General features: G+C 44.7%; 1 protein-coding gene across 2 annotated transcripts in view; it reads right to left on the bottom strand.

Annotated features, from left to right (window-relative positions):
• Positions 1-853: 853 nt before the first annotated feature.
• The window catches only part of BACH1 (BTB domain and CNC homolog 1), a 67,817-nt gene continuing 53,989 nt past the window's right edge, over positions 854-14,681 (bottom strand). The window contains exons 5-6 of one of the 2 annotated variants that reach the window (XR_015168127.1): positions 14,176-14,348; positions 854-8,063 (exon numbers count right to left, since the gene is read on the bottom strand). Coding sequence is in view for 1 of the 2 variants with exons in the window: in XM_086412969.1 (XP_086269095.1) it covers positions 7,968-8,063 (96 nt within the window). In the remaining variant the exon portion in view is untranslated. The remainder of the gene's footprint in view (positions 8,064-14,175; positions 14,349-14,681) is intronic. The other variant, XM_086412969.1, reaches the window with a different exon arrangement.

The raw sequence follows: 14,681 nt of genomic DNA, 5'->3' as shown, positions 1-14,681 counted from the left end.
TTCAAAATCACTGCAGATGGTGATTCCAGCCATGAAATTAAAAGACACTTACTCCTTGGAAGGAAAGTTATAACCAACCTAGATAGCATATTGAAAATCAGAGACATTACTTTGCCAACAAAGGTCCGTCTAGTCAAGGCTATGGTTTTTCCAGCAGTTATGTATGGATGTGAGAGTTGGACTGTGAAGAAAGCTGAGCACTGAAGAATTGATGCTTTTGAACTGTGGTGTTGGAGAAGACTCTTGAGAGTCCCTTGGACTGCAAGGAGATGCAACCAGTCCATGCTAAAGGAGATCAGTCCTGGGTGTTCTTTGGAAGGACTGATGCTAAAGCTGAAACTCCAATACTTTGGCCACCTCATGTGAAGAGTTGACTCATTGGAAAAGACTCTGATGCTGGGAGGGATTGGGGGCAGGAGGAGAAGGGGACAACAGAGGATGAGATGGCTGGATGGCATCACTGACTCGATGGACATGAGTTTGGGCGTACTCCAGGAGTTGGTGATGGACAGGGAGGCCTGGCGTGCTGCGATTCATGGGGTCGCAAAGAGTCAGACATGACTGAGCGACTGAACTGAACTGAAAGATAACAAGGACATTATAAAGGAGAAAAATGAAAGAAAACAATAATCCTGGATAGGAAATATACACTGGTCCTTGAATTGAATCCCTCAGCCATATGCCCTCCACTAGTTTTCCTTCTCTGTGGGCTCCCCAAGCCCACCTGTCACCTTGAGCTCTCAGTCCCCAGGGAATAGTCCTGACCCCGCTTTTTCTCACTGAAAGACATCATTCATCATATCCTCACTCAAACCCCACCATAACCCCACAGAGATTCGATTTGCTCACAAAATTCAGCTCTGATGATTTTATTCAGAGTTGTTTAGCATCTACAGTTTCAATTTGTTGATTCTAAGATAGAATTTTGACTTTTGCATGAACAATGAGCCCATAGAAGAGCAATTTTACTCAAAGATGATGAGTATCTTCTACCTGAGTAAGAGGAAATTACAGCTAGATTCATAATACAATTTGTGTCCATTGTACTCCAAAAGATAATGACACTGTGTGTGTGTGTGTGTGTGTGTGTGTGTGTGTTGTGCTTATTGTGGACATAGATATGCATGTGTAAAGCGAGTACTTCTTTTACATTTTACATTTAAAGTCGCTCAGTCGTGTCCAACTCTTTGAGACTCCATGGACTATACAGTCCGTGGAATTCTCCAGGCCAGAATACTGGAGTGGGTAGCCATTCCCTTCTCCAGGGGATGTCCCCAACCCAGAGATCAAACCCAGGTCTTCCGCATTGCAGGGGGATTCTTTACCAACTGAGCCACCAGGGAAGCCAAAAATCTCACACTCGTAATTTGTTTCCTCCTGCCGCTTAACAGAGAGATAAAAAATGTCTGACAGTTGCAGCCTATTTCCTCTGTTTGGACACCCCTAGCTTTCCTGCCTGTTACCCTCTCATTCTCCCCTTTTCTTTTAGGAGAATTATGTTGCCTAGGGAAAGGGGCATTGTTCTCATTCTGTAACTGCTTCTGAGCTGAGAAGGGGCATCTTCCCTAAACTGGTGATGCAACATATTTTCCTAACCCTCATATTGAGGATCTCTGATCCAGGGGCACCAAGTAGTAGTTCGAGGAAGCTGCCGAAGTGGCAAGAGTGTGAGCAACCATTTGTAACTTAAAAGCCTTCATGCGTCTAGAAACAAATCCAGTTACACAGTTACAGATGCAGGGAGCAAACAGCAAAATCAGAACAATCAGCAAAGTTAGAAGTCACATTATGTCCACAGTTAAGGTACAGAGTGTTGCACCAGTCCATTTTAGGATTGTTAGATGTCATCAGATTAAGAAGAGGCATCATGTATGATTGTTGTTGTCGAAGGTATTCACAGACTTGGAGGAAGTCATTTCCTTGAAGTGGAGACGCCCACCATAGGGAAGCCCTCCGATGAAAAGGGAAGCACTCTGCAGACCCAGCAGTTAGACTGATTGTGGAAGGCAGCATAGGAATGACCCCAGGACAGGAAGGCATTGTCTTGAGGATCAAACGGCAGACTCAGGACTTTTGGAGTCAGCAGAAGCAGGCTCACATAGATTATCAGGCCTGTCCAGATCAAATTCAAAGGAAGTTGTGATGCTCATTGTCCTCGTAGGAGTCCACATGGTATGAAGAAGCACTGTGGGGAGAGCCAACCTGTCTTGGGTCCTTTGGATGCCCCGCAGTCTGCAACCCTCCACTCGGTGCTCTGATGTCAATGGGGTGCCAGAGACCCACAGGCAGGGTCTTTCCCAGCCCCCATGCATTAGCTCCAGAGTACTTCCTGGGTGTTCATATATACATAGTTTGAATATTCATGTAAATAATATTTTATGTTTTGCATTTTCACTTAGGTCATAAACATGTTTCAATATTTTATATAATTCTCTTAATTAACATGGTTAAAAACTACACAATATTTCATCCTGATACAATATAATATTCCATCTATACAATATTCCATCTTGAAAAACTGACATAATTTAATAAAGCATTCTCTTAATTTAGATAGTTTGCTTTAGTTTGCTTTATTTAGTATTATGAATGAGCTTGTCATAAACTGCTTCATGCTTATGAATGTTTGCTTCTGTGAGATTATTTTACTGAGGTAAATTTCCAGGCATAAATTCAATATTTCACATAACTGCCTTAATTAACATGGTTAAAAACTATAACATTCCTGACTTAATAATATAAATATTATTACTTTGTCCTAGTTTTATATGCCTTCCTCAATTTACATTGATTATGAATAATTTTACTGCAGTATTAGATAATATCTTTATTTGAAACTTGTGTTAGCTCAGTTTAATTTGATCAACTAATAAACTCAATGAAATACACATAGTTTACTTCTAATATGAAGAAATTTAAAAAAAAAAAGAAGAAGAAGAAATGTTAACCCCTCCAGAATTAGCCTATAAATATTTGCACTGGGATAAAGGAAGCTTCTTTTTATATAAAGGCCTTCTGATATACACAAATTATATGTGTATGATAACCTTTTGATTGCAAGTAACAGAAATCAAACTTACACTAATTTATGCAAGAATCAGAAACCAACACAATACTATAAAGCAATTATCCTCCAATTAAAAATAAATTTTAAAATTAAAAAAAAAGAATTAGAATATTATTAAAACTCTCTTCCATCTCCTTCTGTCTAGACCTTGCTTCATCTTCTCCTACTGGAGACAGATGTCTGCACCTGGAGCCATTCCCAACAGTTCTACTCCCAAAGAGAAAACGAGCTGTTTGTTGCATATTGGAAGACTGCTTCCAATTCTTCATCCCTCAATGCAGCCACATATTAGCCACGACCTGATTGCAGGCAGTATATCTGTCTGCCCTGGCTTTGGGCTGGTGCACGTGACTTGCTTTGGCCAATAACAAACGGGTGGAGATGACAGCGTGCCACTTCTGAGATGACATCTCTGATACTTTGTATGTTCTTGCTTGCTCTTTTGTGGAACATTCCCCACTAGTCTGCTGGAAGTTAAAGAGACACATGCAACAGATGTGGAAACCTGAAATGTGGACTAGAGATACCCCAGCTGCATGTACTTTTATTTTTTGAGTTATATTTTAAATATTACAGTAATCCATTTTTTTTAAACTAACATAAAAAGTGAGCTAATTACTAGTTAATACAATAAATAATAAATACCTGTAGACCACCAGGCTCCTCTATCCATGGAATTTTCCAGGCAACAATACTGGAGTGGACTGCCATTTCCTTCCCCAGGGGATCTCCCTGACCAAGGGATTGAACCTGAATCTCTCGAGTCTCCTGCATTGACAAAAGGGTTCTTTACCAGCTGAGCCACCAGGGGAAGCCCCAAATAATAAAACTATATGTAATTGGAATCTCCATTATGGCCAGCAATTCTAAAGAAAGAAAAAGGAAAAGAAGAAACAAAATGCAATACTTACCAAAAGTCAGAAACAGCAATGTTTCTTTAGATTAAAAAAAAATCTTAAAATGTGTATTTGGTAATAAACATATTTTAAAATCCAAGTGAAAAAGAAGTAGTCTTTTAAAACATCATTTACCATAACTGAGGAAAAATAGGAACTGTTTTCACAGGGAAGTAAAGAGTATTGTCTCTCAAGTCACAGGTTAAAAGGCTGCCTTTAACGTCTTTTTGTTGCCATCTGGCCCCCAGCATCAGCTCCCAGCAAGGGTTCAGAGTAATCTATTTGGTGCCAAATGCAGGTGACCAACTGAGCGGCTGAACACACATAACTGTGCAGGTGAGCTAACCTAGTGGAAGAAGATGCAGAAGGAACCAGCTAGAAAAGCGAGGCAAAGGAGAAAGAAATAGTACCAGGATTAAACAGAACAAGGGCTGAGACTCACGGCCAGAGAGAGCACAGAGGAGAGCTGCACACGCACCCTGGTTCCCAGGGCCCAGGAGCGACCACAGCAGCGATCTTCAGTGAGCAAGGCAGACCACAGCAGAGCAGAGAACCCTGGAACACCAGACAGCTGTTTCTGAAGAAATCCATCCAAAAGCGAAGCAGGATCAACAAGAACAGGATCCAGAGGAATGAAGTTCGCAGGAGGGGAGGCAATGCCAGCTTCTGTCTAGGGAAATTACACACAGGGCTTGATACCCAAGCATCTAAGAGAACCAAGCCGAAACAGGCTGGGTAAGCAGCCTCGCCTCCTTGCGAAGGGCATTCCGGGGAGCGATCGCTTTCAGTTATGAAGCAGACAAAAATTATTTCCAAATGCCATTATTTCCAAAGATAGTTCTATTGATATGCTTCCCCATGCCTCTCCCGAGATCCATGATGAACTGCAAACGGCCTGCAGATCATAGAGTACAGAGTAGAAATAGCTGGGATGGGCAAGAGCAAAGCAGAGACTGAAAACTGGGCGCCCTTCAGGACTGTTCCACTAAAGACTTTAAAGATCATGTAACATCTTTATCAAACGACATAGTCATTTGAACTGCAGGAAAAAAATCTGTAACTGGGAGGAGTGGTTCTTTTCATACAGGAAGGTTTTTCCTGTAGTTGATTAACTTCAACGCTGGGCAGTAGAAAATAGGTTAATATGGGGAGAGTTAAAAGGTAAACTTTCCTCTCTCGAATCATTTTCAGACATTTGAGAATGTATACCTTTTTTTTTAACTTCCTCTTGGAAGGGTTTAAGGATGATAAGAGACTGAAAAGGGAATTTGTATTAGAAAAGGAGGAGATTTATGACAGAAAGCACCTCTCTTTTCTTGGTTGGGCTCAAAATACCTTGAAATAACTTTGTAGTTCCCATAAACCTGTCCATGCCTTCTTTAATCCAAAGAGAGACCAGTTAGGTGTCCCCTGAGAAGGTTCCATGGTAAAAGAATCCACCTGCAGGGGATGAAGTTTCAATCTTAGGGTCTTGAAGATCCCCTGGAGGAGGAAATGTCAACCCACTCCAGTATTCTTACCTAGAAAATCCCACGGACAGAGGGGCCTGGTGGGATACTGTCCACAGGATCTCAAAGAGTCAGACATGACTTAGCGACTGACAATTTCACTTCACTTTAACATCTCTATAGGGCGTCCCTGGTGGCTCAGAGGTAAAGAATCTGCCTACGGATGCAGGAGACAAGATGTGGGCTCAATCCCATCAAGAAGATCCCCTGGAGAAGGAAATGGCAACCTACTCCAGTATTCTTGCCTGGGGAATCCTATGGACAGAAGCACCTGGTGGGATACTGTCCATGGGGTCACGAAGAGTCAGACATAACTTAGCGATTAAACAACAATAACATCTTTACAACTATGGACATATGTTGATCCAACTTTTGATATCTGCAGCAGGAAATCAGGCTAAATGCGAAAAGTCTCCTCCCTTGTCTTTTATCTTTTTAAGTATTTATGAGCACTTGCCAAGAATTAACCAGAACAATGGTTGTATCAGTCAGGGTTCTCCAGAGAAAGAGAGATAGACTAAAAGAATAAGTGTGTGTGTGCACATGTACATCCACACACACTGGGACCCGTTCCTACAGATAGGGTGGGATCCATGTCACCCACAGCACCTGGTCTGTGAGTGGGAGAGGGGATGCTTCTGGGGGAAGGGGGTGCTTCTGCGCTGGCTGGAGACAGGTACCTTACAGGCTAGAGAGACAACCAATAGAAGACCACCCCTGCCAGATGGCAAGAAAGTGTCAGGGCCTTTTCCCCATGAATTCATTTTCCTCCTGTAAAGTAGGGAGCTCACATAATTACAGGGAGAAGAAATTAAAATAATTTGAAAACCATTCATCCCATCTACAAAATACTCAGTCTCATCTATACAGTTATTTATGGTTTTCTAAAGTACTTTGTGTGTCAGTACTTTGACTTGCATAACAGCAGCTCTAGGGGGCCACCTGGAGCTCTAGAGGCTTCCCAGATGGCTCAGCGGTAAAGAATCTGCCTGCCAAAGCAGGAGACATAGGGGACGTGGGTTCGATCCCCAGGCTCCAGACAAGGGGCCTGGTGGGCTACAGTTCATGGGGTCGCCAAAGAGTCGGACACGACTTAGCAACTAAACAATGGGGGCACCATCTAGTGGGTAATAGGACCCCCGCTGGACACCTGACGTGAACCAGGCTTCTGTGCCACTGCTCAGGGTGTGTCCCTCTCGTGCTTACTGAACAGGAAACTCCCAGCCTACATGTCTGCTGGGAGGGAGATTCTCGGAGGTTCCATGAGAGGGTGCTCAGAGGCTGAGTGAGAGCAGACGAGGAGGTGCAGAAAGAGAAGAAGAGGTTCAAGGCAAGAAAAGGAAAGCTCAGAACAAAGTGCCCACTGCCAACAGCACGAGTGGTATTCGTTTTCACAACTGGGTGACGAACAAACAGAAATGGATTATCTCACATATCTAGAAGCTAAAAGTCCACGATCAAGGTGATGGCAGGGTTAGTTCCTTCTGAGGAGTGTGAGGAAGAGTCCACCCTTTCTAGCTTCTGCTTGCAGGCAATCTTTGGTGCTCCTTGGCTTGTAGGCACATCAGTCATCTCTGTCTTCATCTTTACATGGCGCTCTCCCTGCATGTGAGTCTGTCTCCTCCAGAGGTCCTCGTTGTGTAAGCACATCAGTCATGCTGGATTAGGATGCATTCTGCACTGCTGTGTGCTTGTGTGCCTCATAGCCAATCTTTACGAACCCAGAGACTGTAGCCCACCAGGCTTCTCTGTCCCTAGGATTCTCCAGTCAAGAAGACTGCACTGGGTTGCCATTTCCTCCTCCAGGGGATCTCCTCGACTCAGGGATCAAACTTGTGTCTCCTGTGTCTCCTGCATTGCAGGCAGGTTCTTTACCAAGCAGCCATTGAGGAGGTTCAGTTCAGATCAGTTCAGCTCAGTCGTTCAGTTGTGTCTGACTCTTTGCAACCCCATGAACCACAGCACACCAGGCCTCCCTGTCCATCACCAACTCCCGGAGTTTACCCAAACTCATGTCCATTGAGTCGGTGATGCCATCCAACCATCTCACCCTCTGTCATTCCCTTCTCCTTCTACCTTCAATCTTTCCCAGCATCAGGGTCTTTTCCAATGAATCAGCTCTTCGCATCAGGTGGCCAAAGTATTGGAGTTTCAGTTTCAACATCAGTCCTTCCAATGAACACTCAGGACTGATCTCCTTTAGGATGGACTGGTAGGATCTCCTTGCAGTCCAAGAGACTCTCAAGAGTCTTCTCCAACACCACAGTTCAAAAGCATCAGTTCTTCGGCACTCAGCTTTCTTTACAGTACAACTCACATACATACATGACCACTGGAAAAACCATAGCCTTGACTAGATGGACCTTTGCTCAGATGCATCCTAAAGGCTTCATTTTAACTTGATTACTTCTGTAAAGACTTCAGCTCCAAATCAGGTCACTTTTTGAGGTACTGGGGTTTAGGTCTTCAACATCTGAATTTTTGAGGAAACATGTTTCAATCCATAACAGATACTAGGTGTTTAGAGCTGAGCCCACCGACCACAGGTGAATATTGAGCATTTGAAATGTGGCTAGATGGAACAGAGATGAGCTGTGAATGTAAAAAAGACACAAGAGTTCAAATACGCAGAGTGAAAAAAAAAATGTAGGATACCTCCATAATCTTTATACTGATTACCTGCTAAATACTTTTGACATATTGGGTTAAATACACTATAACACAGAATGAAGATTAATTTCCTCTCTTTATTTTTACATTTTTCAATCTATGCGGCATCAAGAAAATTTAAAATTGCACATGCAGTTTGCATGTGTGGCTTGCCTTAGATTTCTATTGCACAGCACTATTCTAGAACCTGAAATTCACCAGGTCCCTGACACCTGGACACTTAGTGAGAAGATATTCTGAGCTTCTCATACAGTTCTCTGACAATGAAGGCAAAATTAAGCATTTGATTCACTTAAAATGTGACATGAAGTAGATGGTAAACATTAAACATTATACCTGTGCAACCTACTCTAAATGTGAAATAAGGCTTTGTCTAATCTAAGTGACAAAGGCTGTATATTGTCACCCTGCTTATTTAACTTATATGCAGAGTTGCTATTGCTAAGTTGCTTCAGTCGTGTCCGACTCTGTGCGACCCCATAGACGGCAGCCCACCAGGCTCCCCTGTCCCTGGGATTCTCCAGGCAAGAACACTGGAGTGGGTTACCATTTCCTTCTCCAATGCATGAAAGTGAAAAGTGAAAGTGAAGTCGCTCAGTCATGTCCGACCCTCAGCGACCTTCCAGGCTCCTCCATCCATGGGATTTTCCAGGCAAGAGTACTGGAGTGGGGTGCCATTGCCTTCTCCGTATATGCAGAGTACATCATGCAAAATGCCAGGCTGGATGAAGCATAAGCTGGAATTAAGAATGCTGGGAAAAACAGCAATAACCTCAGATATGCAGATAGCACCACCCTTATGGCAAAGAAAAGCTGAGAAAGGGAAGAGGAACTAAAGAGCCTTTTGATGAAAGTGACAGAGGAGAGTAAAAAACCTGGCTTAAAACTCAATATTCAAAAAACTAAGATCATGGCATCCAATCCCATCACTTCACGGCAGATAGATGGGGAAACAGTGGAAACAGTGACACACTTTATTTTCTGGGCTCCAGAATCACTGCAGATGGTGACTGCAGCCATGAAATTAAAAGATGCTTGCTCCTCGGAAGAAAAGCTATGACAAGCTTAGCATACTAAAAAGCAGAGACATCACTTTGCCAACAAAGGTTCATATAGTCAAAGCGATGGTTTCTCCAGTGGTCATGTATGGATGTGAGAGTTGGACCATAAAGAAGGCTGAGCATCGAAGAATTGATGCTTTTGAACTGCGTTGTTGGAGAAGACTCTTGAGAGGCCTTTGGACGGCAAGGAGATCAAACCAATCAATCCTGAATATTCACTGGAAGGGCTGATGCTGAAACTGAAGCTCCAGTCCTTTGGCCACCTGACGCAAAAAGCTGACTCATTGGAAAAGACTCTGATGCTGGGGAAGATTGAAGGCAAGAGGAGAAGGGGGTGAAAGAGGATCAGATGTTTGGATGGCATCATCATGGACATGACTTTGAGCAAGTTCTGGGAGATGGTAAAGGACAGGAAAGCCTGGCATGCTGCAGTCCATGGGGTCGCAAAGAGTCAGACACAACTGAGAGGCTCAACAACAAAAGTGACAGAAGATACATTTGGTCAATAAGGGTCACACTTTATTTTTATTACTAAGAACTTAATTTGGAACAGGCCACCCAATATCATCTTTAATAGTGGTTCCTGTTTAAGGTAATCACTTTTTCATTTACCTCGTATGAGAAAAATGCGGCTACCTAGCAAGGGTGCCTTTTATTAATGATTACCTCAGAATGGTACCAGTCATTATAAAAGACGGTTTTCCAAGTGAGTTTTTGCATGTGCTCCTTGCCGATAAATCATGGGTTCCTTAGTGGAGTCCCATCAGTGCAGATGGATTTTGCTTTATGAAATGCACTGGGTTGTAAATACTCTGACCTTGTTTATAAAGGGAACCGGTTAGTTCACTTAATAAAGACATTAATTTGCCATGCAGCTTGGACTGATTACTCATTAGCTGCTCTCTCCTGACCAGCAGCTCTGACTTAACAAACGCAGTTGCTCTAATCGTAGGCAGTGGTGTGCTGCCACCTACGGCTGGAAAATAAAAAGGATCCTGTGTGGAGTCCTGCAAAAGCCACAGTATTGAAAAGAGTTAGAGTGGGGGGAAAAAAAAGGTTAGAACAAAATGCGTTAAAAAATATACAACTTCAAGAGGGAGGGGCCATATGTGTACCTATGACAGATTCATGTTGATGTATGGCAGAAACTAAGGCAATACTGTGAAGCAATTACCCTTCAATTAAAAATAAATGTATTTTTTGGACCTTTCTCATGGACCTTTCCCATGTTAAAATCATTGTAAAACACTGACTTCCAGCAAAAGAAAGCCTCGATGAAGCAGGTCATATAATATCACAATTGCAAAGCCTTAACCCAATTATTCTTGGTGGGGCTGGTGCAATTCTGATACATCAAACAGTGTGCGGTCTACTATAATCACTTCCCAAGTAGGACACTGTTTCTGTTTCCCAGAACTCGCCTTGGGATCTCCACAAACATGACTTCAAAAGTGGATCGTATGTTAAAGGCAGAAATGTAAAGCTTTGGTGCAAATCTTCCTCCTTGACCCAAGCCTTACGTATCAACCACGCACTAGACCTCTCCACACGGAAGCACACGCTGTGCCTTGCACACTGCCCAGTCATCACTGAAGCCTTCCTCAAACCCGCTTTCATCTTTCTGAACAGCCTCACTGACTAGCAACCACTTCTACTCATCATTCAAGAGGGAAATCTGGGAATAGTCCACGATTCTTCTGTCCTTTTTTACCAATCCTCCTTCCCACCTAACAGCAGTCTCCCTTTTCCTACCTGTTTCATGCATCTGGCTCCTGCTCACTTGCCTTCCAGCACTTTCTTAGTAGAGCCCACCATGATCCCTCCTCTGACTATAGCCCTGGTCTCTTATTCATCTCCCTACCTGTTTTATGCATCTGGCTCCTGCTTACTTGCCAACCCAGACTTTCTTAGTCCAGCCCACCATCATCCCTTGTCTGACTATAGCCATGGTCTCTTATCCATCTCCTCCATTCCATTCTTTCTCTCCACAATCAGCTCTCCTCACAATGGCCAAAGCAAACTTCCTAAAACACAGGACTGATCATATCACGTCTTTCAGAAGTTTCCTGTTGTCTTTAAGATAAATTCCAGATCCATCACGTACTTATCACGGCCTGGACTCTTCTCAGCCCTCTCCTGGCTCATCGCGCGCCCCTCCTCCAATCTGGAATCCTCATCACAGGGACCACACACACAGCATTCAGTCATGCTAGATACACATTTCAGGTCTACAAACCAACCAGGTGCTCTCTCGCCCCTCAGCTTTCCCAGGCGTGGTCATCTAGGCTCAGAACACTCCTCTCCAGCCCCCTTAAAACAGTTTCCTGTTCACCTTCCAGAACTTCACTGGTTGGCTCCTTGCAATCCCTCCTCAGTGTCTGTGTGTGCATGGATGCTCAGTCATGTCTGACACTTTGTGACACCTATAGACTGTAGCCCGCCAGGCTCCTCTGTCCATGGGATTCTCCAGGCAAGGATACCGGAATGGGTTGTCATTTCCTTCTCCAGGGGATCTTCCAGGCCCAGGGATCAAACCGCATCTCTTACATGTCTCCTGCATTGGCAGGTGGGTTCTTTATCACTAGCACCACGTGGGATCCCCAGTTTCTGTACCTGAGGGTAAATCTCAGGAAGGCAGCTGGAGTCTAGAGTCCAGATATTCTAGCATTCATTCCAGTTATCTATTGCTATGTAACCACCCCCTAAACTTTGTGACATAACTATAATTTTTCTTTGTGTTCATGGAATCTGTGCCTGCCCAGTTGCTTCAGTCGAGTCTGACTCTTTGTGACCCCATGGACTGTAGCCCACCAGGTTCCTCTGTCCATGGGATTTTCCAGGCAAGAATACTGGAGTGGGTTGCCATGCCCTTCTCTAGGGGATCTTCCCAACTGAGGAATCGAACCCTCTTATGATTCCTGCATTGGCAGGCAGGTTCTTTACCACTAGTGCCACCTGGGAAATCCTGTGGAATCTGTGAGTCATGGACAAAGATGGTTTGTCTCTGTTCCATGGTATCTGAGATCTCAGTTGGGGAGACTCAAACAGCTGGATATGGCTTGAATGACTGGGGATTAGGGTCATCTGGAGGCTTCTTTACTGTGGCTCTGAGCCTGGATCCAGCCAGTACCATCAATGGACATGCCTAACATAGGGTCTTTCTGTGTGACCTGGGCCTCCTCACAGCCTGAGGGCCTTGAATATCTGGGCTTGTTCATGGTGACCAAGGGTTCCAAAAACAAGTATTCTGGTATATTAAAAAAAAAAAAAAAATTAGGAGCTGCATGTCCTTTTGAGAGCTAGGTTCCAGAAGTCTCATAGAATGAGTTCTATTGGACTTCCCTGGTAGCTCAGATGGTAAAGAATGCACCCACAATGCAGAAGACCAGGATTCGATCCCTGAGTTGGGAAGATCCCCTGCAAAAGGAAATGGCAACCCACTCCAGTATTCTTGCCTGGAGAATTCCATGGACAGAGGAGCCTGGCGGGGCTAAACAGTTCATGGGGTCACAAAGGGCACGACTGAGCAACTGACACGAACTACTGGTGAATGCAGCCACAAGTCTACCCAGGTTCAAGAAGAGGGGCCATGACACAGATCCCATTTGTCAATGGAGGAGTGTCAGAGAATCTGTGGGCAGCCCGAGTCCCTGCTGGATGGTGGAGGCTAGAAGAGCAAGCAAGAACAGATCATTTAAGAGTGACTCCCAGAAACCAGCTCCATGAAGGGTAGATGGAGAGAAAAGTCAGACCGCAAGACTTCAATCAGGGAACAGAGAAGAAAATCTGCACGCTTTACTAGCAAATGCCTCTGTGCAATGATATATCCCGGATGTGGAAATAAAAACTAAATCTTCTAGTTAAATATTGCACATACCTGGTGCATTAAATGGGCCAGATTCAGAAAAGACAGTCCTGTAACGTCTGCTCTTCTTCCACCACTTGTAATACTATGCGACGTCTCTTCCCTACCCCCTGGTGGCAGCTCGGGCAAATCTCAAAACTCTACCATCGTTTTTGACTCAAAGAGTAGTTTTATTTTCAGGTGTTCAAAAACCCGGAACAGAATCTATTCAAAATGTACATTGTGTTTCAAAAATGGCATAGCTTCACACCAAAATCCAGCAGTCTGGCTTCTTTTGAAAATCTGGGGACTTCCTGACAGTCCAGTGGTTGAGACCACCTTCCAGCACACGAGGTGTGAGCTGAATCTCTGGTCGGGGAGCTGAGACCCCACGTGCCTTGCGGCCAAAAGAACAAAGCATAAAAAGGAAGCCACACGGTAATGAATTCAGTAAAGAGTTTCAAAATGATTTACACCAAAAAAAAGAAAGAAAAGAAAACCTGAAGATCTGGTAACAGCTGAGCTGCCCTGCAACAAACGGCAGGCTCAGAGGAACGCTTGCCCCTTTCGGACAAGGGGAATGCCACAGCCCTGCTCGTCCGGTTCTGTGAATTGCCTCCCGGCTCTGGGACTCGCCCCAGAATGGACACATGGCGTCTTCTTTACTCCCTGGCTCCCGTTCCTCCTCCTTGGCCCCTGTTTTTAGTTTTCTCTATACTGTTGATCTGTTTCATCCAGGGAGGCAACCAGACAGCAGCTTTCCCCTGGGGGTGGGGGGCGGGGTGCATCTCTGTGGTCCCCTCAGGGATCTCCCACAGGGACATGTGTGAGGCACCTTCCACGCGACATCTGACAATTACTGCTCCATCTGACACTCGCCTTCACTGTACAAATGTCTTGTCCCTTATGAGGGACGACATTTCTTTCTTTTTTTTGAAGGGGACAACAGGATGAGATGGCTGGATGGCCTCACCAACTCAATGGACATGAGTTTGAGTAAACTCCGGGAGTTGGTGATGGACAGGGAGGCTTGGCGTGCTGCAGTCCATGGGGTCACAAAGAGTTGGACACGACTGAGCGACTGAATGAAGGATGAAGGCACGTCCTTACAGGGCTTCAGCCTACTTACCTGCCATGGCACACACTTGGCAGCAAGGCGGGCCCCGCTGTGGTAACAGGGCAGGCTGCCCTGCTCTCTCTGCCCAGCCCATCCTCTCCTGCAGCTCAGCTGGCCTCCCCATCATTAGACCTCTCCACTGAGGACGCGGGGCCTCTCCCATCACACAGATGGCCGGCTCCCCACTGCAAATTATTAAGAGCACACATCAGGTTTTTATGTTCTGTGCACAGGTCAGAAAAGAACTTCCAGACACAAGACAGAATGAAAGGAAAACAGAGTTTATTAGACCAGGAGACACTGTGAGCAGGCCAGCTTTTCCAGTGGTGAGGGAGTGTGTGTGCTAAGTCACTTCGGTTGTGTCTGACCCTTTGTGATCCCATGAACTCCTCCATCCATGAGATTTCCCAGGCAAGGATACTGGAGTGGGTTGTCATGCCTTTCTCCAGAGGATCTTCCAGACCCAGGGATCGAACCCACATTTCACGTTTCTTGCATTTGGCACATGGGTTCTTCAT

This window comes from Bos grunniens, chromosome 1 (genome assembly GCF_055505025.1).
Source record: "Bos grunniens cultivar Pamir isolate PY7600 chromosome 1, Bosgru_T2T1.0, whole genome shotgun sequence".
NCBI lineage: Eukaryota > Metazoa > Chordata > Mammalia > Artiodactyla > Bovidae > Bos > Bos grunniens.
This window is presented reverse-complemented; position numbering and strand designations above follow the sequence as displayed.